This window comes from Cynocephalus volans, chromosome 12 (assembly GCF_027409185.1).
Source record: "Cynocephalus volans isolate mCynVol1 chromosome 12, mCynVol1.pri, whole genome shotgun sequence".
NCBI lineage: Eukaryota > Metazoa > Chordata > Mammalia > Dermoptera > Cynocephalidae > Cynocephalus > Cynocephalus volans.
In genome coordinates this window covers 65816225-65844065 of record NC_084471.1, presented here as the reverse complement: position 1 = coordinate 65844065, position 27841 = coordinate 65816225, and the positions used below count along the sequence as shown (strand labels likewise).

Below are 27841 nucleotides of genomic sequence, written 5' to 3'. Positions count from 1 at the left end.
CGGCGGTGGTAGCAGCAGCGGCGACGCGGAGAGCTTGGACTGTAAGCCCAGAGCTCGGCTGGGCGGCGGGAGAGGAAGGAGCCGCAGGAACTGCAGCTCTGCCAGCTTGGGCCGAGCCTAGAGACACCGGCCTGGCTGGTCCACGCCAGCCGCAGGTGGGAAGGGCCTGGGATGGGGTGTGAGGGTCTCTTGGCTAGGGGCCGAAGCTGAGCCGAGGTGCTCTTTTTCCTCTGTTCCGTAGACGGCTGAGCATGGAGCTGTCCCCTCGCAGCCCTCAGGAGATGCTGGAGTCGGATTGCCCGTCACCCCTGGAGCTGAAAGCCCCCAGCAAGAAGATGTGGATTAAGCTTCGGTCTCTGTGAGTCTCTGGCCCGGGAATGGGGGGAAGGGACCTTAGGGAGCCGGAGGGGGGGTCCAGGGGGAGGAACAGCTGGAGCCGGACTGGTAGGTTCACTTGGTCGCACACATGTTGGTAGGTGCGGGGAAACACGGCCCTGACACGCGTGGCCAGGCCACATGTGCAAGGCATGTGTGGAAAGCCGGCTGGTTGGAGCGGGTTTAGGAGTTGCAAAGCTAACGATGCGCCTGTGTCTGCGGACCCCCGGTGACACACGCAGCGCAGAGAGGAGACACAGTATGTGCAGTGTGGCAGGGCTGCAGATGGGCAGCATTCAGGAGGTGCCAGGCTGACTCACACGTATCCATGTGCAGGGCTGTGCACATGTGAGACACACCACATGTGTGCATGAGTCTTGTGGGTCACAGAGGTGTGTAGAGTGATTGCACACAACTGCAGATCTAATGCATGGGGATACTTGTGCCAACCTGTGGGTCATATGTATCTCAGTTGAGGTTGTTATTTCTGCCTCCTGCATCCTACGGGGAGTGAGGGTGCCCCATACCTGAGCTGCTCATCTCTCTTGGGACCTGGAAACTCACTCTACACATTAACGAAGGGGGACCCACCTAGGATCTGGAGGAGGAGGATGGAGAGCACACTTGGGAGCTGAAGTGGTGGTGAAGCAAGATTGATTGACAGGGGCAAGGTAACTGGCTTAGTCAAAGCCTTTTTTGTTTATATAGGGTCTCCCAGGATCTCCAAGCACATCTAGTCATCTTTTCGTATTGTTGCAGGACCAGGGCATGCGGGGAGGAATAAGTGGGGAAAGCAAAGACTCAGGTGTGCCACATTCCAGTCCCTGGGGAGGAAAGGAACTTTTCTTCCTGCTCCTCAGAGAAGCAGAGGATTGAGTCCAAGATAAGCCATGTACCATGTTTATCTCCCAGTCAGCTACTGCCATTGGGTGATCTCTGCAGTCTGTTGATTCTTAATCAGAACAAAGGAAGATGCTCTTCTCCCTGAGATGACTCCCCACAGCCCTGGGAAAGAGGCACTAGATAGAAAAGTATGGATGTTTAGTGAGGAAACAGTAAACACAGCCCCTGAACCCAGTTCCTCCTCAAAATTTTCAATAGTGAGCACTGAAGTGTTCCAGTTTTGCGTTCTGGTAGATGGAGAGATGAGGGTAGAAGATGGATAGATGCTTATGGTTCTGATGTTCTTTAAATACTTCACCTGTGGTGATGAGATGATGCCTTCATATTGGGCAGGTGGATCTGATTTGTACATTAGCTGCTTAGAGAAGCCTTAGGGAGAACTGAGGCATAGTGGGTAACAAGGCTTGGAATCCAAATGTGCTTCTCAGTCCCCCTCCTTTGCTGCCTCTGGCCAATGCAATTTGCCAGGCTCTGTGGAATAGAGCCTAGGAATGAGTTCTAGGATGAAGAAATGGAAAACTGGGTTGAACTAATTTTGGTCGGGAGGAACACTGGGTGATTCTTGATAAAAAATGATGCTCTGTTAGTGGAGATAAGCTGGGAAGAAGGGCAGGTAAGGAAATGGTTGAAAGGCAAACAAGGGGCATCAAGTTCTATGAGTGGTAGAATTCAAGGTATCTCACGATGGCTTCCCCATAGCACTAGAGGCTCATATACTTGTCTTGTCTCCATTCAGGCAATAGGGCCCTGCAAAAGAGGTTTTTTTTTCTTTTAAAATATTTTTATTTAAAATTTTTATTTATTATTAGCATATTTCATTTTACAAATCATGATATTTCTTTATGCCCTTTGCCTGACCTATCACTTCCCAAACACCTTCCCTTGGGCTGGCCCGTGGATCACTTGGGAGAGTGTGGTGCTGATAACACCAAGGCCACGGGTTCGGATCCCTATATAGGGATGGCTGGTTAGCTCACTTGGGAGAGTGTGGTGCTGACCTTCCCGCCCTCCCCTCCATTTCTCATATCCTTTGGTTTGTTCTCTCCTTCTGAAAGTTCAATGTATTGTTGTGGTCTTTTCTTTCTTTCCTTCGTTTTTTCCTTCTCCCTCCACTCCTTCCTAGCAGCCAGTTATGAGTGAGAGAACATGCAGTATTTCTGTTTCTTTGTGTGGCTTATTTCACTTAACATAATTTTCTACAGACTCATCCATGTTGCTGCACATGGCAGAATTTCATAGTTTTTTTATGGCTGAGTAGTATTCCATTGTGTATATATACCACATTTTCTTTATACAGTTGTCCGTCGATGAATACTTAGGTTGGTTCCATAGTTTGGTTATTATAAATATAGCTGTAATGAACATGGAAGTGCAGGTATCCCTTTGACATGATAATTTCCAATCCTTTGGATATATACCCAGTAGTGGGATTGATTTACCAGTTTCACTATCTCCCACACCTTTCTAACCAAAAGTCTTTCCTGAAAATGAATTGCTGTTTCTTCCTTTAGTGTGAGTAGTGCTCAATGGTGAGAGAAGAGGATTCCCAGAAGGAGGCATTAAAACCTGGGGAGAGCAGGGGGTAGAGGCAGCTACCCCTCCAGAGTTCCTTAGTTGAGATGTCCTCACATGAGATCATGGTGGACAAGGATCACCAATCTTAATGATTAGATTATTTTGGTCTTCACTCACTTCAGCAATCTGGTCCTTAGAATGCTAGCTACATTTAATAACTTAGAAAAACACCATTCCTGATTATTAATCACCAGGAATAGGTCCCCAATCTCACTTTCTCAAAGCAGTGAAAGATCTTGATATCAAAGAAGATCCCAAGTTGATGGCTTTCTGGATTTGGCCTTGTTTAACTATTGGGGAGGCTTTGACAATCAGATGAAGGGGAATACAACGATTTAGAGCTTTTGCTGGGTAAGAGGACAAAGTTCCCAAACTGTCTGGGTCTGGTTTCTGAAGAGGTGAGAAAGGAGGTGTTCCCCCTTTTAAATGGAAATAGAGACCTTCCCCGTGGGCCAGGGTGGAAAGAGGTTGTTTAGTCTGCAAATAAGGGGGTAAACATAATTACCTCAGGGCTGGGTACTGAATGGAAATGAAGACAGATGGAATATGTGTTTGTGTTTGTGTGTGTGTATATATATTTATAGATTTCTCTACTCAACACATCTGATTCCCCCACTCTACCCTTTTAATTTCTAATCTAGGACATCTAGATGCTCCCCAGGGAGCTTGGGCCTCTGGATAAAAAGCTTACACTAATATAATTGTGTAGGGCAATTTTCTATTGGGAAGAGCCTCCAGGAATTCTGTTTCCCATACTAGGACCCTATCAAGGATAAATTCAGAATCTAGAGCATATGAGCTTGAGAGAGACTCTAACTGTGGGATTTTACCTCTAGCTAGCAGGAAAATTTCCCTAACTAAGCATACTAAGCCTAGGCATGAGGGAGGCTGGGCGAGGCAGTCTGGAGATGATGGGTTGGCCAGGACAATTTTCAGCATCTCTAACCCTAAGATGAAGGATTTGACTTGGCTGTTCACTCTTCTCTGACTGAGACCAGAGGGCCTTGGGGAATGTTGGGAAGGTTAGTAGAGGTAGAGAGAGTTTTCTGTGTCTTTTGTGAATCAGGAAAAACTACGAGTAGTGACCAAAAAAAAAAAAAAAAAAGAAAAAGAAAAACTGTGAGCAGATATTGGTTTGCTATCCATTCATTCACTCATCCAGCAACTATTCATTGAGTGCCTCCTGTGGCCAGGTGGTATGTTTGATGCTGGGGATACAGTGGTGGACAAAATGGACATAGTTCCTGCTCCTTGGAGCTTATAATTTGGTTCAACTCCATCAGTGGTGTGGAGAGTGGGGGTGGCACCCTGTTCCTTGTTTTGCTATACCCACAAAGTGGTGAAGTTCTACCACTCTGGATTTCTGCCTAATTTTTTCTTCTGGGGGTTACACATACGGAGAAAGCATAGATATGAATTCTCTCTCTCCCAGGATAGTACAAGTATCACTCTCTTCTCTCTGCTCCAGTTTCTCTTGCTATTTTATATTTTACAGGTAGAACTTCTCCCTTCCTTTGGGACAGTATAGACATAGTTCTTTTCTTTTCTTCTTTCTCCACATGGTACACACTCAGGACCCCCAAGGTCTAGGCTCAACGTCCTATGCTGTGGTTCAAGGTCATTATAGCTGAGCTAGAGCAAGAACCCAGCTGGGGATTATTTTTGCTCATCTTTGTTTGGTACCTTGGACATAATAGCCACTTGATAAATGCTGTTAAATAAAGGAATGAACACATGAATTAATGAATATACATCTATTAGTCATGGAGCCCAGTTCTGTCTCTGATTCTGTGGTGCATTTATACCTCCAGTTGGGGGAGTGAGGGAGTATGAAATGGAGATGGAGGAAAGGGAGATGATGATGTTGCTTTTTGAGAGAATGATGCTTAAAGGGTGTGGGGTTTGGGACCTCAAGATAGAGCCTGGAACTGAAAAAGTTAGAGAGGATACAGAAACTATGACATTCAGATTGTCTGAATAAGATATATCAGGATGAAATTGTACCTAACATGTATACATATATGTCTGGGTAAAGGTTGACGTGCATGCTGGGGACAGTTTGTGGAAGCAGAGCTCCATAATGATGTCTCTTAGTATTTATGTTTTTAAATGACATGTGTGATAATAAATGTGTTGGGAAGGTATGTACTTACCTAAATCTCTGAAATTGTCCTAGGTATGAATGAGATAATGTATGTGTGTGAGTATGTATGTAGGTAATGGGATATGTATGATCTTGTGTATGTATTTGTGACACACTCTAATTTTTTGATAATGCTGGGGAAATCCAGTGAGCAGGAGGAGGAAGCTGAGGGACTGGGCTGGGTGCCTCATTGATTTACTCTGCCTTTTGCCCTCATTTTATATATGCCTCATGGAGTGATCTTCTGTGGCTCTTACCAGTCTTGAGAATCATGCTGCTATCACCCTTTCTATGCATATGGCTATGGAGCTGCTGTGAAGACTGCAGGATAACTGTAGTTCCCTGGACCTCAAGAGAAAAAGGAGCATCATTTCTCCCAGTCCTTGATGGGGATGATTTTTAGTGCTGTCCTCCTGGATTAGCCCTTCCTCCTTTATTTTCAACCATGACAAAGGGAATCTCTCCTTCCTGGGTTTTATACCTAATTTATATTAGGTAATATGCATTACCTAATAGGTTCAAGTCCCAGGGTCTGGGACATGATTTGGAAGAGTCTTGTTGATGAATCTTTATCTGGAAGGGGTGAGGGCAGGTATCCAGGCTTAGAGAATAGAAGGCTGGATGGGTCTGGAGGAGGGCTGTACTATGAGGATGTTGGCCACTGAGGTCAAAAGAAAGGAGAGGGACTTACTCCTTATCATCTCTCCCCAATGGTCAAACTAGAAGTGGATGGAGCAGTTGCAGTTCTGGGCCATGGTGAGTGTGGGGAGCCCAGGGGCTGCCATAGGTGGGTTCTATGAGCATTGGGGAATTTATCCTTAGTCCCTGGGCCTGGAAAATGTCATCAGGTATGCCACATACTATTTTAGAGAGTCTCTAAAGTCCCTCACAACCCAAATATCACTCTGCTTGTCCAGGAGCCTCAAGAGGCAGTTTGGAAAAAAACAGAGAAAAGACTCCACATTTGAGGTTGCATTTGTCAGTTTTGCCCAGAGGAAGGTGAAGGAGATTGGGGATACTATGGGACTGAAAGGCCGGTTGAGGGACTCGGTAGGAGAGAAGCCTGGATGTCTCCAAACACTTCTCCACCTATCCCCTGCCCAGGGAGTTCCTGAAGTCAATTAAGTGAGTGGCTGTCTCCCAGCTTCTTCTTCTTCTTTTTTTTTTTTTGCCATCTCCCACCTTGGACAGGGATGGAGGGAAGAAAACCTTGAAACTGGTCTTCTCTCTCTTTTGAGTCTTTAAAGAATTCATGGAGGATTTGTCTCCAACTCCTCTGTTCACTCTCCTTCCTCTTCTTTGATTCTTTTTGAATCCTCTCCTCTTTCCCTTCCCTTCGTTGCCCCTATCTTCCTCTGAGTTCCCTTTCTCTGCTAGGTTCCATTTTTCTCTGCTTTCTTGTCTTTCTTCCTCTTTCTGTCCCTATTCCCTTTGACGTACCCTCTCACTCTTGCCTTCAGTTCTCCTAGTGCTCCCTCACCTTGGCTAGGAGTCAGAAAATCCCTGGGGCTCCCTCCCTCACCCAGGTGTTGCTGTGGTGATAGTGCGGGGTAAGTTTGCTGCAGGCACACTTTGGGGCCTTCTTAGGAGCCGAACCCGACTCCAGTCTTCTGCGAGGCCTTTCTTTTGCCTTCTCAGCGACCTCATCCTCTCAGCTCCTCTGGGGAGGAAGCCAAGTAATTGCCTTTGAATCTCATGGGGCTGATTTTCTCAGGTATGGAAGTTGAATAGCTATTTTCCAGCTCCCTTCAGGACAGTAGCAGAGAAGGAGGGATAAAACCAGGGCAGCAGATGGGGTGGAGCTGAGACAACTGGGGAGAGTGGAAGTTGTTAGATAATGAGATTGTCCCATAAGGGAGGAAAACTAAATGGTCCCAGAGAACTGGGAAAGAATCCTGGGAAGGGGTGTAGATGGGAGTTGAGGGGAAAAGAAGGGTTACTGAGAAGAGAAAAGAAGAAAACTGAATTGTTATCCACTCAGTGCAGGGGGTTCCCTAGTGCCAGTGCTCTAGTCCCTCTGCCCTAGTGTCCCCCAGTCTGGCACCTGCTCCTCTTCCCTCAGCTCCTGCTGCAACTATGGAGCGTATCCCTGTCTAGGAAGAAAACATCAGGTTAGGATTCTACTTCAGCATCTCAGACCTGGCAGAGTCCACTGAGGGAGTTGTGATGGGGTTTTGGTAGAGAGACAGGCTTGGTGGGAAAAGAGCCAGAGTGTGTTCAGGGTGAGGCCTGGAGGCATGGGGCTGGGAGAAGAGCTAGAAAGGGGGTGTTTTGGGTGGTGCTGTAGGATAGACCAGGTCAGTTGATTCCACAGCTGCAATGAGAAGTCAGATTTGCAAATAATTATGGTGGCTGCAGTGGGGTGATTAGGCTGCCAGCTGGTGTTGGTGCCAATTAGTTTCGGAAGGGAGGTTGGCTTGCTGTGTGGGGTGCTTAGTGCTTCTCTTGCAGGCAGGATCTGGGGGCTAGGGAAGTTTCTCCTTTCATTCCTGTTCTTGGCTTCCCTGCTCCCCTGCTTGTCAGCTTTGCTTGTCTAGCTTGGCACCATCTCCCTAGTTCTCTCCTCTATGCCCACCTTCTTTGGAAACTTCCTGGGGCCTGGGCTGAGTGAGCAAGCATGCCAATAGTGTTGCCAAGCTCCCTAAACCTTGACCATCTCTCTACCAAGCAGTAGCTTTAGAAATTCCTATCTGAAAAATATATAAGTCAAATTGCACTAGACTCACCTCAAAGATTTCTTTGCCCTTCTATTCTTTCCCCTTCTGCTCTTCTTTAACATGCCAAGAAAATTTGCTGTTGTTTTGATTGCAGTGAAATAGATTGAAGATATGCAGGAGAACTTGCTGGAAAATTCATGGAGGTTAGAATGTGACCTTCCTCTGATAAAAAAGAAAGCCACTCTCCTCCTTTAAGTACCGGGTTACAGCTGATTTGGGGGGGAAGCAGTGAGACAGTAAGAAAGGATGAACTCTGAAACTGGGGAATCGAGGCCCAGGCATCCTACTTCCCTAGTGCCTCCAGGTCCTGAATCTGAGAACTGTAAAGGGTTACAGAGGAGGAAACTGACACCCAGAGATAGTTGGTAAGATGGGGGACAGCACTGGGACCAGACCCAAATCCTGCTGATCCACAGTCTAGTGCTGCCACATCACACCTGCAGCCAGTCCCTTGCCAAGCTTCCAGGCTTACTTTCCCATCCCGGCTGCCTTCAATATCTGTTAGGCCCCCTGGAAGCAGCGCACCTGTTGGGATATGGTTTGGAGGGCTGGTGGGGTGGTTCACATGGAGGTGGTTGATAAGCAGAATAACAGAGCAGGGAGGGAGAAGAGGAGTGGACAAATGAACCGAAGGAAGAGTTCTTCTGGACTCAGTGCTGGAGCCTCCTCTTCAATTTGCCTTCATCTGAGCTTCTTGCTTACTGCTTTCAATTCCTCCCCCCCTGAAGGGCTGAACTCTGAGGGAGAGGTGACTCATTTGTGTGCTGGGCTGGGAGCTGGGACACCTGGGTTCTTATTAGTCTGGGCTACAGCTCAAGCTGCTTTGATACTTCCTTCCTCATGTGATCTGAGCCGTGCTGGGCTGTTGTTAGGAACACCTGTTAAGATGGCTTCTGGTCGGGAGGCAGAGGAGGAGTTGTTTTCAGACACAGGCATGGGTGGAAGCAGACTCCCTGACATCCCCCTTCTTCAGTGTTTTCCCAGACTCTCTTCTGCAGCACCTTTCACATCTCCTTTTCTTCCCTCCCTACCCCCTTAGTACCTCCTTCCCCTCTCCCTTATCTCCCTCCACCCTCCTGGTTTCTGTCCTTCTCCTACTATCTTCCAGTCTTCCTCAGGCCTCGCTCCATCCCCTTCCCCACCCCACCCCCCAGCTCCTCCATCTAGTGCCTAGAGATCTCTCACCACTGCTGCCATGTCAACCTGCGGCCTGCTGCCTCCCAGGATGGCACCCCAGCTCTGCCACCAGGGGGGCTATTTTTATCCCTGGAGCCACCCCCGCCACTATGCCCAGCCAGAAGCCAGAACAGGGGCTGCTCGTACAGCAATGGGAAGCCAGGGGAGTGAGGGGAGTGGGAATGCTTGGGTGAAGTGGAGAGCTGGTTGTTCTTCATTTCTGGGGCTCCGTGTTCTGTATACTCCCCAGCCTCTGCTTCTGCTGCCTCCCTGGACACTGAGGAATAAGAAGCCAGAGAGAAGCCCTAGACATCTAGTCTGGAGTGGTGGTAGCAGGGAGACTTGAACTTTTCCACAAATAGCCCAGGTACCATTTGGGGCCTGGGTGGAAAATCAGGGGTCCTGGGTACAAGGGTGGGCATATGGGACTTTGTTTATGAAGCACTCAATGAATATTTGCTGAACTAACTAAAGAAGGGATTGGACTAAATAAGAATCCTTGGCATTCATGTATCACTTTGTAGTTCCCAAGGTGCTCTCATACAACATCTCATTAGGTCCTTGTGAGAATTCTGTGAAGCATGTATTATTTACCTATTTTACAAACAACGAAACTGGAGCTCAGAGTGACTTGGCCAAGGTTACACACAGTGATAAAATGTAGGCAAAAATTTCTGATTTTAACTTGTGTCCTCTTTCTATTGGATCTAGATGATTTCCTGGGTTATTTTAATTTCTGAGATTTTGGAACCTTGAGATCAGCCATTTAAATCCCTTCCCCAACACACACCTTCTCTCACCCCCACTCACTCCTCTTCTCTGACCAGAGGCAGAGTATCCCATTCTTTGTTTCCTACCCCAACTCCTATTCTTCAGTGCAGGTTGGGGAAAGCTGGAGATGGGGTGGGGGTGCAGGGAGGGGCAGGCATTATCGTTGGGCTCCTTTCTAATTTTGAACTATATTTAAGGGCTAAAGGAAAATTGATGCTGGACCCTTTGCTGGGTCATCAAATCTATGTCCTGCTTCCCAGCCAGGTAACAGTTTCCTTAACTTAAGAGTGTGGGCTGTGTGTATATGTGTGAGTGAATGTGTATGTGTGAAACTTTTTCCCCAGGAAGGGATGGTGGTTGACCAATCTCCCTTCTTATTAGGAACAGTAAATAATTACAGTAGGCTAGGATGAGTGGTGCAGCTGCATGCTTATGTGGAGTGAGGTAGTGAGCAGTCATACATCCAACTGGCTTTGGTTCTGCTGGGCAAGAGAGCAGAGGAATGGACAAGATATCCTCTCCAAGGCTTTTCTAGTCTAAGAAATCTCTGCACTTCAGCAGGAGGGTTGAGGTTAGTGCCAGAGTAGCAGGGCCTGGAGTGAGGGGGACAAGGTGAATGAGGGGAGCTGGCCTGGCTTGGAGGTTGTCGGTGTTCCAGGCTGTGTGCTATCACCTGCCCCCACTCCCATTCTCATCCCATCAAGCCAGCATGTCCACGGAACAGACCCAATGGCTTGTCCCTATCCCCCTGGGTGGCAGTTCTAGGATTCTTGACACTGGGTTTAGTTCTTTTTCTCTGAAAGCACTAATCAGCTTGTGGTCGTTGTGGGGAGTGTGGTGGTGGAGCACAGTGAGAAAGAGATGAGCACAGCGACAGTGGGTTTCTTTTCTTCCGAAGTCTGCAGCAGTCCTGCTTCATGGCTACCAGGAGTTCCCTAGAAAACGACTGGTAAATATTGCACCCCCATCCCTCTTGTGGCTGTTGATGCCCACTTCCACTTGTCCCAGCACTCAGTGGGGCTGAGAAACACCAGGCTCGCGGACTTCATTTGTTTATAATCCTTCAAAGCTTTGACACAGTGACAAGGTATTTTAATTTCTCCCTGCTTTTGACGGGTAGAGGTGGGGGGTAGGGGGAGACTTCCCGTCATAAAATCCTAGCTCTTGGCCTGTCTCTTTTCTTTTCCCTTTCTTCTGTCATACTCATCCCCACGAGTCTCTTTTTCTCATTTCCACATCACCCCCAGCGCTTAGACAAGGAGGTTGCAGAGCTCCGAACTCTTTTCGCTGGACGCGTTGGGCTTTGCCCCCTTCTCTCCTTCCTAGCCCCGCCCAGCCCCTCAGCTGACCAATCGCAGCCCCGAAGTACTTGTATCGGTGACGTCATCTCACAGCCAATCCGGAGGCGGGCCGGGGCTGTGTGCGCAGGTCCACTTCGCGCTGCAGAGGCCAGGTTCTTTCCTCTGCAACCTGAGCGACGGCAGAGTCTGGAGGCAGGAGAGGGGGTCGTGGTTCCCAGGCCCCAGGCGTGCCTCTTTTGGTCTCTCCTGAGCCATCTCATCACTTCTCCTCTACCTCTGAGCTGGATTGATCTCTCCCTAGTTAATTCACAGTTATCTCCCAATCCCCGTTTTACAGATGAGAAAACTGGGGCTGGTAGTGTTAATTTGTTCAACCTCTTGGTTTGTATGAGCAAGTTCTCCTTTCATGTACTGCTTGGAGGCGTGGGGTGGGGTGGGTCGGGGCTGGGAGGCTTCCCTCCCTGTTGAGATGGTCTCTGGGTAAGGATCCCCTGACTCCTAGCTTCAGCGAGCCCCTCCCCTTACTTCCCACAGAGTTTCTTATTCTCTGTGGGAAGTTCATCCACCTGTCTTGGTTTTATGCGTTCAGGATTAAAACTCATTTTGAACAGTGGCCCCCCGGAAAAAGACCTTGAGAGGAGCTGAATCTGCTTAGCCCCTCTTGGGGGCTCTTGCAGGGCCCCTTCACCTCTCACTACAAAATTCCTGTCTGGGACAGATTCAGGATGGTTCCCTGTCCCTGCACCGTTAAGCCGCCTACTAACCCCCTTTTCCCAAAGAGAAGCCCCACCTCCTCAGAGCTAGGGGCTGGTCTGTGCTATTTTTGTCCTTTCTGGGATTCTTCTAAGAACAGATTCTTGTTCTGAGTCTGATTCAGATATGAAACTTTTCCCGCGGCCTCTCACCCAGTTCCGGTAGGCTGGGTCTGTGCCTCATCACTCCCTTCTTCCTCGAGCCAGGCCCCTCCTGTTTTCCTCCCCAGAGTTCTCTCTGGACAGTCGCTTAGTTCTGCCTGGACCTGGAGGAGGAAATCAGGGACCTAAGAGGGAGTTGTTCCCCCTAGGGGGCCTGGGGCCCCCGGGTTAGCGTTTTGATTCTCTGAAGCAGGAAACTTTGATTCCCATGGCAAACCCTGTTCCTGTTCAGAGGAGCCACCTCCAGGGCCCCATCCTCAGGTAGGTGCCAGGGATGAGGAGAGGAGAGGGGAGGAGGAGGACAGGTTGCTTGTTGATCCACCAGTTGTAGTTTGATGGAGGGATTAAGACCTGACATTCCCCATATGTTTTGTGTGGTGTGTGTGCCAACTTCTCCACCTTTTACTCCACCCATCTTGCCCTTCACCTTATTCTCCTCCCATTTCCATCTCCCTTTCCTTTTTATCACTTCCTCTTGATTATGGCAGGTGACTTAGCAGCGTTTCTGCCCTTTCTCTTCTTCCTGACCCCCAGCATCCTTAAGAGCTCACACATCCCTGGGAAATTTCCTCATCTTAAGAACCCTAACCAGAAATAGAATTCTTCTCCTGACTCCCAGCCCCCTGGCTTCAGGCTTCCTTGTCCTGAGTTCCCTATTTATGGTGATCTTTTCAGAAGCATAGTTCCAGGGGGCTTTGAAAATCCCCAGAACATCAGCCATGTGGTGATCCAAAGAAATGAACTGGTGGGGGCTGGGGAAGCTGAGCTCTTCTGAGTTATTGGGGTTATTTCGACCAGAAGTCTTCCCTTCCAGCTGGCTACCTAGAGCTAGGAGAGACTGGGGCCTTCCGGGTATCAGGATCTGAGGCTTTTCCCATAGTGGAAGGTAAAGGAGGAAGAAGTGGTGGTGGTAAAACAGGGGTAGGGGTGGAGGTAGAAGGAATGTTGGAGAAGGCTTCCAGTTTTCCTTGGGGCTGGAAGAGGATTGGACTGGGTTGAGCATCCTGTTCTACAGGAAAAGGGACCATTCTTGTGGCAGATTCTGAGGGCTGAGCAAGAAGGGTTGGATTGAAACTGATGTGGGTGGGGGAGAAGGACTTCCTACAGAAGAATAGTGAGGTGAGGACTTTGGGTGGGTTTGGAGAGATGCTAACTCTGAAGGACTAGAATAAGAGAGACCTCTGCTAGGCCGGGAAACATGGTTTGTGTAGGGGCGTTATTTGGCTTCAGGAGGCTGCACTTTAGCACCTGGATCCTTTCAGCTGCCTGAGTCCAGGTCCTCTTCTCAGAGAACTCGTTTTTCAAATTTATTCTTTAATCTTTCTTTTCCTCCCTACCCCCCTTCTTCTGGTGTCTGGATCATGTTTGGTTTAGATTTCAACAGAAGCTATACAAGAGCTCCTGGACAAGATCTAGAGGTGAAGAAAGGAGGAACTTGAAGGGAGGAATGTGCTGAAAGTCAGTCTATCACCTTACTCTTCTCCCAGGCTCTCCATTAGAGTTTTAGAAACTCTGGCTCAGAAATCTCAGTTGTGAGCTCTGGGAGAGAGGCTCTTACTTGATTAATCTGACCCTTTCCCTTTTATTTATTTAAGGAACTTTTACTGATTACATACTGTGTGCTCTGAGTATGGAGGCCAAGATAAACAAGTCACTGATAGTGCCATCAAGACCTTCACAGAGGGCCAGCCTGTGGCTCACTCGGGAGAGTGTGGTGCTGGTAACACCAAGGCCAGGGGTTCGGATCCCTATATAGGGATAGCTGGTTAGCTCACTTGTGAGAGCGTGGTGATAACAACACCAAGTCAAGGGTTAAGATCCCCTTACTGGTCATCTTTAAAAAGAAAAAAAAATATATAAAAAAATAAAAAGACCCTCACAGTCTCCTAAGTCTCTTATGGGCCAACTGACATAAACACTTAGTTAAGGTTGGACTGACTGAGACTGAAGAAGCTGTGGTGGAATGGGTTTCCTCTATTAGGGGGCTTCCTAATTACCAGCCTCCATCCAAACGAGACTTACTCTTTTCCACCTGGACTTGCGATAGAGAAGGCAAGTGCTTGTTGGATTTGAAGGGATTGTGGTTTGAGCTGGGTAGGGCCAGTATGATGCTGGTCATTTATATGTAATTCCTGTTTAAATCACATTTATGGAGACCCTTTATATGTACCAGGTCTTTTGCATATATTATTTCATTTAATCTTCTTACTAATAGGCTTGTGAGGCTGGTTTATTGTCATCCTCACCATTTTACAGATGAGGAAATTGAGGCTCTAAAATAAAGGTTCTCAAACTTTAGCGTGCATTAGAATCATCTGGGGTATTTGTTAAAAATGCAGATCCCTGGACCATATCCTCAGAAATTTTGGTTTAACAGCTGTGGAGTGAGGCCTAGAATCTATATTTTTAACATTTATTCAAGGTGGTACTGATGCTCGTGGTCTACAGGCCACATTTTAATAAATAGTGATTAAGAGTTAGTGACTTGCCCAGGGGCTCACAGCAGGAAGTGATAGCTTTGAACCCAGGATTCCTGCCTCCCAGACTACTCTCATGCACCATGCCACAGCCTCCTAGACTCCTCTCACACATCACGCCATAGCTGCTTCCTGAGCCTTGGTTTCTGCGTTGGAAATAGGAATTGCAATTCCTTCTCTGCCTCCCTCCCTCATAAGCTTATTGCGAAGATAAAATGAGATAATGTAGGAGAAAACACTTTTTAAAATGTAGAGCTGGCAGCATTGTTAGTGATTATGCAAATACATGCAAATGAACACCCGTGGGCTTGGTTGTTCACTTTGGGAGCCTGTGCTAGGATGTGTGTTTCAAGATGTGGGTTGAGAAAGAAACTGGTAGAACTTTGGTGGTGGGCATTGACCACTGGGGGCAGAGTTTTTTGTTGTAAAAAGGGCTGAATGAAGTGGAAGGTTAGGACTGGGGTGGGAATCTAGGGAAGAGATGGGACCATAGGCAGTAGAAGAGGCCTTTCTTTCTTTCTGGGTTGTATGTCTCCAGATTTGAGGGTCCCCGGCCATGGGAACTGATCAGGAGAGGGAAGCCCTGGCTTGTGCCTGGGCCCCATAGGCAGAGCATACCTTTTTGTTCTGTGGTCTCTGGGTGGGTACTCTGGCAGATACTGGCTCATGAGCCCTTTCTAGCTCATTTCTCTGGGAAAGAATTTTATGAGGTCTAACCTCTATTCCTCCTCCCTAATGAAGCCCAAGCTGGGGCTGAGCTTTGCTAAAACTGTCCTCTTTCTTGTTGAACAACCTGCTGTTTCTGGATGGAGATAGTGCAGCAGGAAGGCTGGAAGTGAGATTTGAAGATAGCCCACCAGGAGGCTGTAGTGCCATCCTCCAACTTCTTTATCCTCCCATTTTTGCCCCATTCCCTTCTGCCCCATTTGCTGTCAGATATGTCGGCCAGGACTGCTGGGCCCTGAGGTGAGAGTTGGCCTGTGATGCTTTCTGGGACTGGCTATTTGGGGCACCCCTATTCCAAAACTGCAGAGACCCCAGGATTCTAGAGCTGCTTCTGTTCAGGAACGCCATTGTTCTCCCTTCCCCAGCATCCCTGGGAATTGATGCTAATTTCAATCTCTGGTCCCTGACTCATTCTCTTCTCCTCCTTGACTCATAGGGTGACCTTGGGTATTGGAAGCCCCTCTCAGTGGGGAATTGTGATGGCTACCAGATCACCGTCCCCCCCCCTCCCCGCCCCAGGGAATATTAGTCACTTCCTTTAAAACTTCAAAGTCAGAGATCTTTGTTGGCTTTGTGACTGCCTGAGCTGGACTCCCCAGACTTCTAAGAGGCCTCCCAGTCAATCACCAGCCCCAGAATTCACAAGTGCAAAATATGAGGGGATTGTCCTTTTAGGCAAAGCATCCAGGTAGTGAGATCCCTGGCCCCACCCCACCACTTTTGCCCTGGGAGAAGCAGAGGCACGGGATGCCTACAGAAATTCTTTACCAGAGACTGTTTCTCATCAACACTGGGGAGGCAGGGGTTAATCTAGCTTTGTCCTGGTTGATGGATTCTGGAATCATAATCCATTAGCTCTGCCTGCATGGAGTGAGGCCAGGCGAAAGCATTCAGATTGGTCTTTGTTCTGTCTTTTGCCATCCCTGCCAGGAACAGAGGGGCTGTCTGTGGACATATATCACCCCCCTCTCTCCATCCATGCTGCCCTCCTCCCCCAGGTGATCAAGAGACAATGAAGGATTCTTGGGAGCTATTCTGATTGCTGTTGCTTTTGATCCCCAAGCCTTCTCTCATAGGAGAAATGAGCAGTTTCACGTCCTGGTTATTCAGACTGTGAAACAACTCATCCCCCAAACATCAACCCAGGGGCCTGTACCTGCCTAATTCTGCTGGAGCCTGGCAGTTTAGAGTTTGCAAGAAACACTGACTAAAGGCGGGTATTGTGACATCAGATGGTAGGTAGGGATGGTGGAGTCAGGAAAGCCTGAGATTAAGCTTTGGAGGTAGATAAACTTAATACAGGTAGTGGCAATAGCCTAAGATGAAAAACATTAGCTGTTATTATTAATGTTAGAATTATTAATTATTTATGAAAGACTCAGGATGTTTCTGTAAAATGTACGCTATTAGAGGGTATCCTGTTCTGATGACAAGGTAGGAGAGCCTAAGCAGGATATCTATACCCACTTTCTACAGGCTGCGCTACATGGTAAAGCAGTTGGAGAATGGGGAGGTAAACATTGATGAGCTGAAGAAAAACCTGGAGTACACAGCTTCTCTGCTGGAGGCCGTCTACATAGATGAGACACGGTGAGAGAGACCTATGAACAAAGAAGGAGGAAGATGTCAGATAGACAGTGTTCCAGAGACAGGGAGTAAGACAGAAAGATAGAGATAGGAATGTGCGACAGGGACTGAGACAGGAAGAAAGGGAGGGGCAGATATAAAGCTCTAGGTAGAATATTGGCAAAGATAGAGAGGCAGAGGAACAGACGTGGAGGTGCAGAGATAAACACAGATATCAAGAAGGAGAGAAGAGTTGTAAGGGACCTGAAAGCTCATCTAGTCCTAACCTTCCCGGTGTGGAATACCACTAGACCTGCACTGCCCAGTGTGGGTGCCACCAATTATAGGTAGCTACTGAGCACTTGAAACATGGCGAGTATGAACTGAGATGTGTGTGAAAAATACACACTGGATTTCAAAGACATAGAAAAAATATCTCATTAATATATTTTACATTGATTTCACATTGAAATGATAATATTTTGGAAGTATTAGTTTAAATAAAACTTATTAAAATGAAGTTCACCTGTTCTTTTTCCCTTTTTAATGTGGCTACTAGAAAATTTAAAATTTCACACATGTGGCTTGCATTTTATTTCTATCGGACAGTGCTGCTTTGTAGTGTCCTTGGCAGATGGTATTCCCTTGCCTGCTTGAACACTTCCATAGTTGGCATGCTCACTACTTTACATAGTGACCTGTTTCATTATTGGAGATGTTAGACAGAGGGACAAAAATAAAAAGATACAGCTAAAGAAAGGAAAGGGAGGGTCGGAGATAGAGAGCAAGCTGGCTTGAGAGTTACTAAGTGTGGGCTGTGGCTGGGTGCAGGGTCTCTTGGCTGTGGAAACACCTGCTGTTTTTCCTCTGTGACTCCATTTCTGGGGTCTCAGGCATATCTTGGACACGGAGGATGAGCTGCAGGAGCTACGGTCTGATGCCGTGCCTTCGGAAGTGCGGGACTGGCTGGCCTCCACCTTCACCCAGCAGGCCCGGGCCAAAGGCCGCCGAGCAGAGGAGAAGCCCAAGTTCCGAAGCATTGTGCATGCTGTGCAGGCTGGGATCTTTGTGGAACGGTGAGTTTCGGCCACACTCAATTTCCCCCCCTCTTTCCCAGCACCTTGCTCTTCCGTGTCCCCACCAGCCATATGATCCCCATGCCCATGGCTAGCCCCACAGTCCCACCTGGCCTGACCCCCTCCCCAGACCTTTACACCTGGGCTTCTTTTCATTACTCTCTCGTAGGATGTTCCGGAGAACATACACCTCTGTGGGCCCCACCTATTCCACTGCGGTCCTCAACTGTCTTAAGGTGATCCCAGGGTTTTCGGGAAAGAGGAGAAAGTTGGGGGATGGAATAGTCATTGGGACTTTTGGATTCCGTTTATGGTGTGATTTTTGCCTTCCTTTGTAACTATTTTTTTCCCATGTTCCTCAATTCCACTTTTGCCCATTCCAGAGGCAAACCCCTGCCTTTCTGTCACTCTCATACTGAGAGATACCTGGGAAGAAAGAGGAGGTCCACTTTACCACCTCTTTGTTTTTCTGCTTTCTATGTCTCTGTAATCATTGGGAAATCCCCCTTGAAGTTGAACTTCAGTTCTTGCTGCTGCTGGGAAGCAACCTAGTCCATTGTTTCTCTACAGAACCTGGACCTCTGGTGCTTTGATGTCTTTTCCTTGAACCGGGCAGCAGATGACCACTCCCTGAGGACCATTGTTTTTGAGTTGCTGACTCGGCATAACCTCATCAGCCGCTTCAAGGTTGGGCAGTGTCCTACCTCTGCCTCCAAGCAGGGTTCTCCACTCCTCTTATTCTTGTTCTAAAAGATTCCCAACAAGTAGATTCCCTAGGTTCCCTCACTCAGTCTCAACAGCAGGGAAGCCTTCCCAAGCCCACCCCCAGTCCAGCCTTTCTTTCACTTGTCGCAGTCCCAGCCCCTGACTTCACTGATTGCTTTTTAGGGGAAGATTCTAGGTCTGCAGCTGTCTAGCTGGGGATTTTGCTCTCTCCCCCTTCGCTTTTATCCCCTTACTTATTCTCTTTAGGCTGTCTTGCAGTTCACCTCCCCTTTTCAGCTCTTCTGCCTCCTGCCTGTGGATACTGGAGGCCTAGAGTCCAGAAGCTTTGGACTTTAGCAGTGCCCTTTGGGACTAGAGTCTCTCCATTTGTTTGGGGGAGGGGGAGGGGGCGGGGGAGGGAGAGGATTGGCCACTCCCTCCAGCTCTGGTCTCTGTGCAAGGAATTTTATGGAGAATATCAGCTCTTGGCTGGGCTGGGGTGGGGCTGTATGAGGGGAGGGAGGGTGTGTGCACTCCATTTGCTCTTCAGCTTGACTGGCCAGGAAGAATAATATGGGATTAAAGTCCTCTCTGTATCCTGTACCAGGAGGTAGCATCTTTTGGGAGGAAGTAAGGACCAGCAAAAACCACTTCCACATGGAAAAACCACATTTGGAAGTGGAGGGTGAGGGGGGTTAAAGAGTCGCTATGGGTATATTTGGTCAGCACTTGGTGGGCGGCAGTGCATGTTAGAGGTGGAGGGAAATGTGTGTGTTCTGAGGGGCTATAGAGAGGGACAGTCAGAAGAGTCCAGTTGAAAGGTCCCCTCCATATGGGCTTTGGAAGGTCATTCCACCTACCTTCACTTCACTATACAGACTTATTTGTGTATGTGACCCTTTCCTTTTTCCTTGACGACTCCTTTTATAACTCATGAGTTTCCACAATTTCCTGAGATGCTCAGTTGGGATTTTCTTCAGTACCTTCCTGAGGCCAGTCCTTCTGCAGTTTCATTTTCTTCCTTGCAATCCTGTCCTCTCCAGGACAGACAATAGCAGAGTCCTTTTTTTCCTAAGACTTCCCAGCTCGTGTTTCTCTGAACTGGTTTTCAGATGTACTTCAGACAACAGCTTCACCTAAACTCTGCTTCCTTATCTGGAAGGACTGGGTTCGGGGGACCCCAAGAGTAGCTGCAGTGGGTTGGGTTTGGCCCAGTCCTAGTCTGCCTTGCTCCAAAACCGTTAGAGAAAGAGGGCGAGCTTATCGTTGTTGTTTTCTCTGATGGCAGGACCACAGTCGGAGCTGCGTTTCTCAGGCTCCACAGTCTCTCCCTGGGCACCTAGCCCCTCCCCTGCTCCTCCCTTTCCCTTCCCTTCCCTCCAGGGACGCCATGGCAACATAAAAGCAAGGGTAGTTGTCATGGAAACAGTCTTTTAAAATTCCCTGAATTTGGGGCACAGCCCTCCAGGGGTGCGGGTGGGGGATGTTAGGGTCTGACTAGTGGCACATCTTCTGTCTCTCATCACTCTACAGAAGCTTCTCCAAGTCCTGAACCTTGGTCCCCTCCCAGCCTCAAGCTGTCCAGGGACAGTGAAGACACCAGCCCTGCCCTCTGGGAGCCTTGAGCCTTTTGAAGGAGGCAGACATACCTCCAGGGCATGTACAGAGACAGGGACAGAATTGAGAGTAGCTGGACAGAACTCTGGCACTTGGTGCTTGTGTGTGTGTGGGTGTGTGTGGTGGAACTTGGGGGTGGGGTGTCAGTGCTTATGGAGAGGAGGTGGTCAGGGAAGGCTTATCAGAGGAGGGGGTGATCCACATCTGCCTGGTGGGGTCCTCTCTAGGTCATCTTATTCTTTCCCCCGCTTCTTGGAGCCCTTCTCCATGGTATTGGATTTGGGAATGGGGCTGGGTGGTTGGAAGCTTTCTTTCCTTTTCTTAAAAATCTCTAGGGAAATAATAATAATTATAGCTACTCTTTTGAGAGCACTTACTAAGTGCCTTGTACTTATCTCATTAAATTCCAGATAGGTGGTATTATCTTCATTCTGCAATTAAGTATTCAGGGCACAGGGAGGCACATGACTTGCCTAGGGTCACACAGCCAGCAGGTGATAGAGCCAGGATATGAGCCCAAGTTCATCTGACTGTGGAGCCTGTGCTCTCTGCCTATGCCACACTGACTTCTAAAGAAAGACGGGATTGCTATCTCAGTCCTCAGTTACTGCCATTCTTGCAGGTCCTCAGTGTATCTCAGTTTCCTCCCTCTTCCTGCAGATTCCCACTGTGTTTTTGATGACTTTCCTGGATGCCTTGGAGACAGGCTATGGGAAGTACAAGAATCCTTACCATAACCAGATCCATGCAGCTGACGTTACCCAGACAGTCCATTGCTTCTTGCTCCGCACAGGAATGGTGGTAGGTGCCCTGGAGATCACTCTTCTTGTGATTCAGGGTTTATGGCTACAGAACTGGGAAGTCTAGACTATACTCCCATTTTCATTTTTCTCTCTTTAGTTCTTCTTTAGCATCCTAAAGCCTTTACAGAGTCAAATTGGATTAACTCTAGAGAATTCCCAGGTGGACCAAAACTTCATGGGCAATGCTGGGGACACGTGCTGGGATGCAGTGGGAATGTTGCAGGTTGGAATGAAGGAAGGTCCTGGGCCATTCCAGGAACTGAGAAACCTGGCTACATTAACCCCAGAGCTGGCCATGAAGAATGGAAGAGATGGGCTGAGTGGTCTAGCCTTTATGTGGAGGTCTTTGGGCAGTGACCAGTGGGGGTCAGCTCTCTCTCATCCCCTTTTTCCCCTAGCACTGCCTGTCGGAGATTGAGGTCTTGGCCATCATCTTTGCTGCAGCCATCCATGACTATGAGCACACAGGCACTACCAACAGCTTCCACATCCAGACCAAGTGAGGGCCATGGACGTGGCAGGGGCAGGAGGGGCCAAGTGGCAGTGAGGAGGTTGCCAGAGCCCCTCTTTACAGGGTGCTGGATGCAATGACATTTGGCTTTGCAGGTCAGAATGTGCCATCCTGTACAATGATCGTTCAGTGCTCGAGAATCACCACATCAGCTCTGTTTTCCGAATGATGCAGGATGATGAGATGAACATTTTCATCAACCTCACCAAGGATGAGTTTGTGTGAGCAGAAGCCAGAAGCCAGTACTTGGCATCCCTAAGAGACCCCCTTATTCAACCCTCTTTTCCTACTTGCTGGACCTCCTGCCAACAATGCAGAGGAGGCTGATCACTTCTCTTTTTCTGTTCCTTCAGAGAGCTACGGGCCCTGGTCATTGAGATGGTGTTGGCTACAGACATGTCTTGCCATTTCCAGCAAGTGAAGTCCATGAAGACAGCCTTGCAGCAGCTGGAGAGGTGGCATCTGGTGGGGTGTGGCTGGGGCCAGACCAGAGGGAGGTGTTTGTGAATTGGGGCACACACATGGATAGTTGGTGTGCCAGGTCTTTACCTGAATGTAGAGACTCTCCTGGCTCCAGGTATCTGAGCATATCTCTGTGTAAATATGTGTGATGTATGTGTGTACGTGGCCTGGGTTTATGTACAGCCCAGGCAGCTGGTCTGCTGGAGAGAGCTTTGGACAGGGAGTCTGAGATGGGAGTTTGCATTGCAGCTTCAGGACAGGCTTCCTCTAGAAAGTTGGGAAATCCATTCAGCCCTTCTGGACTCCAGTTTCTTTATCTGTGAAATGGTAAAAATAATATGCCTCCTTCCACAACACCTTGCCACTAGCTCCTACTCCAGTGGGACTATTGGGAGAGTCATGTGAGGTTAAAAAAAAAAAAAAAAAAAAAGCTTAGAACAAATGCCATAATTACATCTGATGTTGCTTAAAAGTAGGTGGGAGTATATAAATGTGTGTATGAGAGACTGGATTGTGTTTGTGTCTGTCCTGGAGGTGTGTGTTAATCTCTGTGTATGGTGTCTATGGTGAGAGAATGTGCAGTATCACAGCGGGTCATTGTTGGGTGTATTATGATAATAATGATTATTATAAATAACATCTAAACACTTATTAGGTGTCAGACACTCTTCTAAATACTTATATGTTGTATATCTGTTAATTCTCAGAACAACTTGACATGTGGTAGAGTTGTTACTTCCATTTTAGGGCTGAAGAAAATAAAATATGGAAATTTTAAGTAACTCATTCACTGTCACACAACTAGTCTGTGGTAGGTATAGTGGGGATTTGAACCCAGGCCGTTTTATTTTAAGAGCCTGTGTTCTCAGTTACTAAGCTATGCTGCTACCTATATATATATATGAGTGTGTGTATGGCCTCGAGGATGTCTGAAGTATGTGAAAGGGTGTGCATGTATGGGTCTGAGAAAGAGCATGTGATGAGAAGTTAGGGAATGATCCAGGTTTCCTTTCCTGAAAGATCAGTCTCCCTTCCCTTGCCACTTGCCCCAACCAGGATTGACAAGTCCAAGGCCCTGTCTCTACTGCTCCATGCTGCTGACATCAGCCATCCAACCAAGCAGTGGTCGGTCCACAGCCGCTGGACCAAGGCCCTCATGGAGGAATTCTTCCGCCAGGTAGTGTGGCATCTCTGCCCACCCCCTGCCCACGGGGGCCTCTTGCTCCTTTTGCTCCCCGAGTTCTCTGCTCCTACTCCAGATCTTCATTTAGCTACCTGCAGCTTTTGACCTGACTCAAATCCATGGGATAAAATCACATTATCCTAGAAACTTGCCAATAGTTGCCAATAGTTGTATTTCATTTGCATATCACTCATTTCCAGGTCTAAGGTGCAGAAATTCCTCTCCTACTACAACCCCCTACCACTCTCAGATGCACCCCAGATCTGGTACATCTGAGGTATCCTCTCCAGCTTTCTTACCCTGTCCTCTCTCTCCCAGGGTGACAAGGAGGCAGAGCTAGGCCTGCCTTTTTCTCCGCTCTGTGATCGCACTTCCACTCTGGTGGCACAGTCCCAGATTGGTGAGTGTCCTTTCCTGCAGGGAGGAGGGGATTGGGAAGGGGAAAGAATGCTGTCTGGGCCTGGGCCAGGATTGCTGCATGTCCCCAACCCCAGAACCATGCTTTCTGTAGAGGCAGGCCTCCTGTGCTGGAGCCTGGGGTTCTGGGGAGGGAGGCCAGGGGGTGCAATGGCAGAGAGGAGTTCTCTAGGGTCAAAAGACATCATCCCAAAGCCTGTCCCCATTGGGAAGTTTTCAGCCCCAGGTTACCTCTTCACTTCATTTCACATGTAGCCAAGGGTCACCGCCATGCTAGCTGTATCCTCTGCCCAGCCCTCCAGGTAAGACATCTCTACTGTGTTGCCCCCTTCACTGCAGGTTTCATCGACTTCATTGTGGAGCCCACATTCTCTGTGCTGACTGATGTGGCAGAGAAGAGTGTCCAGCCCCTGGTGGATGAGGACTCCAAGTCTAAAAACCAGCCCAGGTGAGGGTGGCTGGGGTAGCCAGGTCTTCTGTTTCTGGGGGAGGGAAGTTGGACACAGAGAGGACTGACTCATGGGGAGGAGGTACAGCTGTGGTGGGGAGGCAGGCCACTCCAAGCTTGGGAGCCCTCTGCTGCTTGTCACACAGTCAGGGGCGGAAGGATGGGACCAGAAGGGTATGACCTGCACCTGTGCTCCCCTCCATCATATTTTTGATTTTCTTTAGCTCTGTCTTTATAGTCTTTTTGGCTAATCTTATTTTTATTTTCCTTCTACGAGGAGAGGAGGGGTGTGTGTGTGTGTGTGTGTGTGTGTGTGTGTGTGTGTGTGTGTGTGTGTGTGTGTGTGTGTGTGTGTGTGTGTGTGTGTGTGTGTGTGTGTGTGTGTGTGTGTACGAGGAGAGGAGGGGTGTGTGTGTGTGTGTGTGTGTGTGTGTGTGTGTGTGTGTGTGTAAAGCTGGAGTGAGAGGGACAGGGACTTGGGGGTATCTAGTAGAGGGAAAAGGGAAGTTCTTCCTGATCTTCCATCTCCTCCACTCTGAGGTCTATGAGGTTTGGTTCTGGATTGGGCTGGATCTCACTTTTGGAGTTGGGGTGTGGGGGTATACCCTGCTTCTAGCTTCCAGTGGCGCCAACCTTCTCTGGATGTGGAAGTGGGAGACCCCAACCCTGATGTGGTCAGCTTCCGCTCCACCTGGACCAAGTACATTCAGGAGAACAAGCAGAAATGGAAGGAACGGGCAGCAAGTGGTGGGTGCTGTGGTGGTGAGACCTTGTGGGGGTGGTGAATGGAGCAGAGGCAGGTCCCCCTTTTTTTAGGCCCCTGGAGCAATTTGGTTGAATCCTAGAGTTGGGAATGGAGCTGATCAGATTCAAGTTAGATCACAGGAAATACTGACTGGCTGAATGGCCTGCTCCGTTCTAGAGTTTTAGGGGCTGGAGAGAGGATAGGGACAGCCATAATATTCCTCAACCCAGGAGACCCAGTGCACATTGTGGTCTCTGTAAATGGTGCCCTTGTAGATTGGGGTAACTTGATGGCCCTGGCTGGGAAATCTCTTCTGATATGTGAGTTTTAGCAAGGTCAGAGAGGCTCTTTCCAAATGGGGATGGGTTGAATGTAGCTCAGTTTGAAGGCAGGGCAATGGATGAGAATCCCTTACTTTTCTCCACCCAATCCTTGGGTTCTGGGGAAAATTATGTTGGTCTAACCTCAGCTTCCTTTATGCCCTTCTGCAGGCATCACCAACCAGATGTCCATCGACGAGCTGTCCCCCTGTGAAGAAGAGGCCCCGCCTTCCTCTGCCGAAGATGAACACAACCAGAATGGGAATCTGGACTAGCCCTGGGGCTGGCCCAGGTGAGCCTATTGTGGTGGAGGGAATAGGGAGAGCTGGGTGTCCAATATGGCATCTTTGTTGGGTCATCTCTGGGGTCCAGTGGTTGTGAGGGTCTCCCTCCTTCTAGAACTGAGCCAGGACATGGGTGGGAAGCAGGGAATTCCTCCCACCCTCTTCTGTCCCACAGTCCTTGCGGGAAGAGAGGAGGTAGCTCCTCAGAACAGCAGCAGAACAGCTAGCCTGTACAGCACCTTGGCAAGCATTAGGGAAAAGGAACCCACCAGGGCACAAGGCTCAGTGAGGCCAGTTGAGTGTGACAGCAGTTTCAGCCCCTGCTTACACCCGTGGCTGGACACCCTTCTGGAGGGCATTTTGTGCACAACTGTACTCTAGACTGAGGGGGATCTGGCAGAACTTGGAGAAGGAAGGTCAGGCTGGAGATGAAGGCTAAGATCAGAGCACTGGCGTCTCTCCCTCTTTCCCCAGGTCCTCATTGAGTCCAAAGTGTTCGATGTCATCAGCACCATCCATCAGGACTGGCTCCCCCATCTGCTCCAAGGGAGCATGGAGGTCGCGGAAGAGACAACCCACCCGAAGGCCAAATGCCAGAGATTGTGGGGTTGGGGGAAGGGCCCCTCCTCACCTGACACCCATTGGGGCGCACTTTAATCTCCTGGCAGTGAGACTGGGGAACTTCAGGCTCCCAATGGTCACTGTGCCCATCCCCCTGCTTCTGGACTCCCCTCATGGTCAGATGGCTGCCTTGGGAGGAGCTTCCTGGAGGCTTCCCAGGGCCTAGGGGGAGGGTCAGAGATGCCAGCCCCCTTGGCCCTCCCCTATTCTTTTTGCCTCCAAGTTTCTAAGCAATACATTTTGGGGGTTCCCTCAGCCCCCCACCCCAGATCTTAGCTGGCAGGTCTGGGTCCTCCTTCTCCTCCCCTGGGAAGGGCTGGAATAGGATAGAAAGCTGGGGGTTTTGAGAGCCCTGTGTGGGGAGGGAAGTGGGTTCCTTCAGGGCATGGTACCTTTCTAGGACCTTGAAATGGGGTGTGGGGGCACTTCCTCTTTACCCCAGACTTGTACTGTTTCAGCCCCATCCCCAGCCTGACCCCCTGCACTCTTCCCTGTCTTCCATTCCAAAATGGTGACTGGGGGAAGAGGAGCCATTGGAACCAGGGACTGAGGGGAGACCTTTCCTGGGGCCCTCAAGAACTTGGGACTGCTCTGGGCCCCTGGGGCTTGTCACCTGCCCTGGGTTAGTCCCAAGCCCTTTGCCTCCTTCCTCTCCCCTGGGGCTGGGAGGCTCCCATCCGACCAATGTCTGTAAAGTGCTTTGAGATCTCCCCAGCAAAGCACCTTCAGGGTGTATCTGATGAACAAAGTCAGGAGAGGTCAGCTGGGTTGGGGTCAAGGGTACGTAGGGAGGGTGAGATATAACCCAGTAATCCTGTGTAGCTAACTGAGAGGGTCCCACACCTCCTTCCCATCTCCCAGAGACCTGGCCCAGCTGCAGGCACCAAGAGGTCCTTCCCTTAGGACAAGTGGGGAGTGGTGGGGGGAAGGCAGATGGGGGAGGGGCTCAGGGCTGCTGCTGTCATATCATCAGGAGAGAGCTCAGCCAGGCCTGGTGCCCCTTCCTTTCCTCAGGCTCCTCCTCATCCCCACCTTGCCCCAGGAAAGGCCAAAGTCCAGGTGACTGCCCTTCTCCTTTCTTGTAAATACCAACCATGCATTTGTACAGTGGGCCCTGTTCACGTGAAATCCATATCCACGGTCTCTTAGACCTTGATACTTGTCCCACCCACCCCACCCTGAGTGGGGCAGAGACGCATGTAACTCACCCCTGCCCGTGGTCTCCCAGACCCTTGCTATAGCCAGAGATCAATAAAGAAGGGAGACGGGGCCTGGCTGTGTTTGGTGTTCACTGGGTGGAAGTTGACTGAGCATCTTAATGTACACAGTCTTTCTTAAGCTTGATAAAATCCTGGTGGGTGTTCTCACTGTGTGTGTGTGTGTGTGTGTGTGTGTGTGTGTGTATACATACACACATATATATGAAATCCTGGCGGGGTGTTCTCACTGTGTGTGTGTGTGTGTGTATATATACACACACGGAGGGAGGGAGAGGGAGGGGGAGAGAGAGAAGAGAGAGATGGGCAAGCCCAGGAGATGAGGCCTTGCCTGGGGGCACACAGTTGGCACATGGCACAAGTGGGACCTTATACTTCTTAGGCTCTGCTCTTTTTCCTGTGCACCACACTGCTTCAGCAAGGAGGGAGAAAGAATCTGGCCTTCCCTCCTTTCCTCTATTGCCTCCACTACTTGGGAAAGTCAAAAGCAGCGGCAGCAGAGGCCTGGCTGTGTGAGCTGAGGAAGTTTCTTCATCTTTGCTTGGTTTTTGTCTTTCGTGCAGTACCTAGGACAGGGGAGAGATGACCCTTCCATTTCCCAGCAAGAGCATCTTTGTTAATGACCACTGTGTTCTCTATCCATCTTTGATAACGGGTTGGAATAAGGGAGGTGGTCTCACAGCTGGAGAAGGGAACACATTCTGAAGCTTGGGAATCCAAAATGAAGGCAGCTGAGGCTTGGAGGGCAGGCAAGGAGGCATCCACAGGACACAACACATCACCTTGTC

General features: G+C 49.1%; 1 protein-coding gene across 1 annotated transcript; it reads left to right on the top strand.

Annotated features, from left to right (window-relative positions):
• Nucleotides 1-251: 251 nt before the first annotated feature.
• PDE1B (phosphodiesterase 1B) lies at nt 252-25732 on the top strand. The gene is made up of 15 exons (XM_063074691.1): nt 252-358; nt 16555-16668; nt 17538-17720; nt 17890-17956; nt 18291-18407; nt 20703-20843; nt 21244-21344; nt 21452-21577; nt 21710-21811; nt 22875-22995; nt 23320-23401; nt 23758-23866; nt 24483-24613; nt 25103-25223; nt 25690-25732. The coding sequence occupies exons 1-14, from the start codon at nt 252-254 to the stop codon at nt 25204-25206; spliced, it is 1605 nt and encodes a 534-aa protein (XP_062930761.1). The 3' UTR covers nt 25207-25223; nt 25690-25732.
• Nucleotides 25733-27841: the final 2109 nt, after the last annotated feature.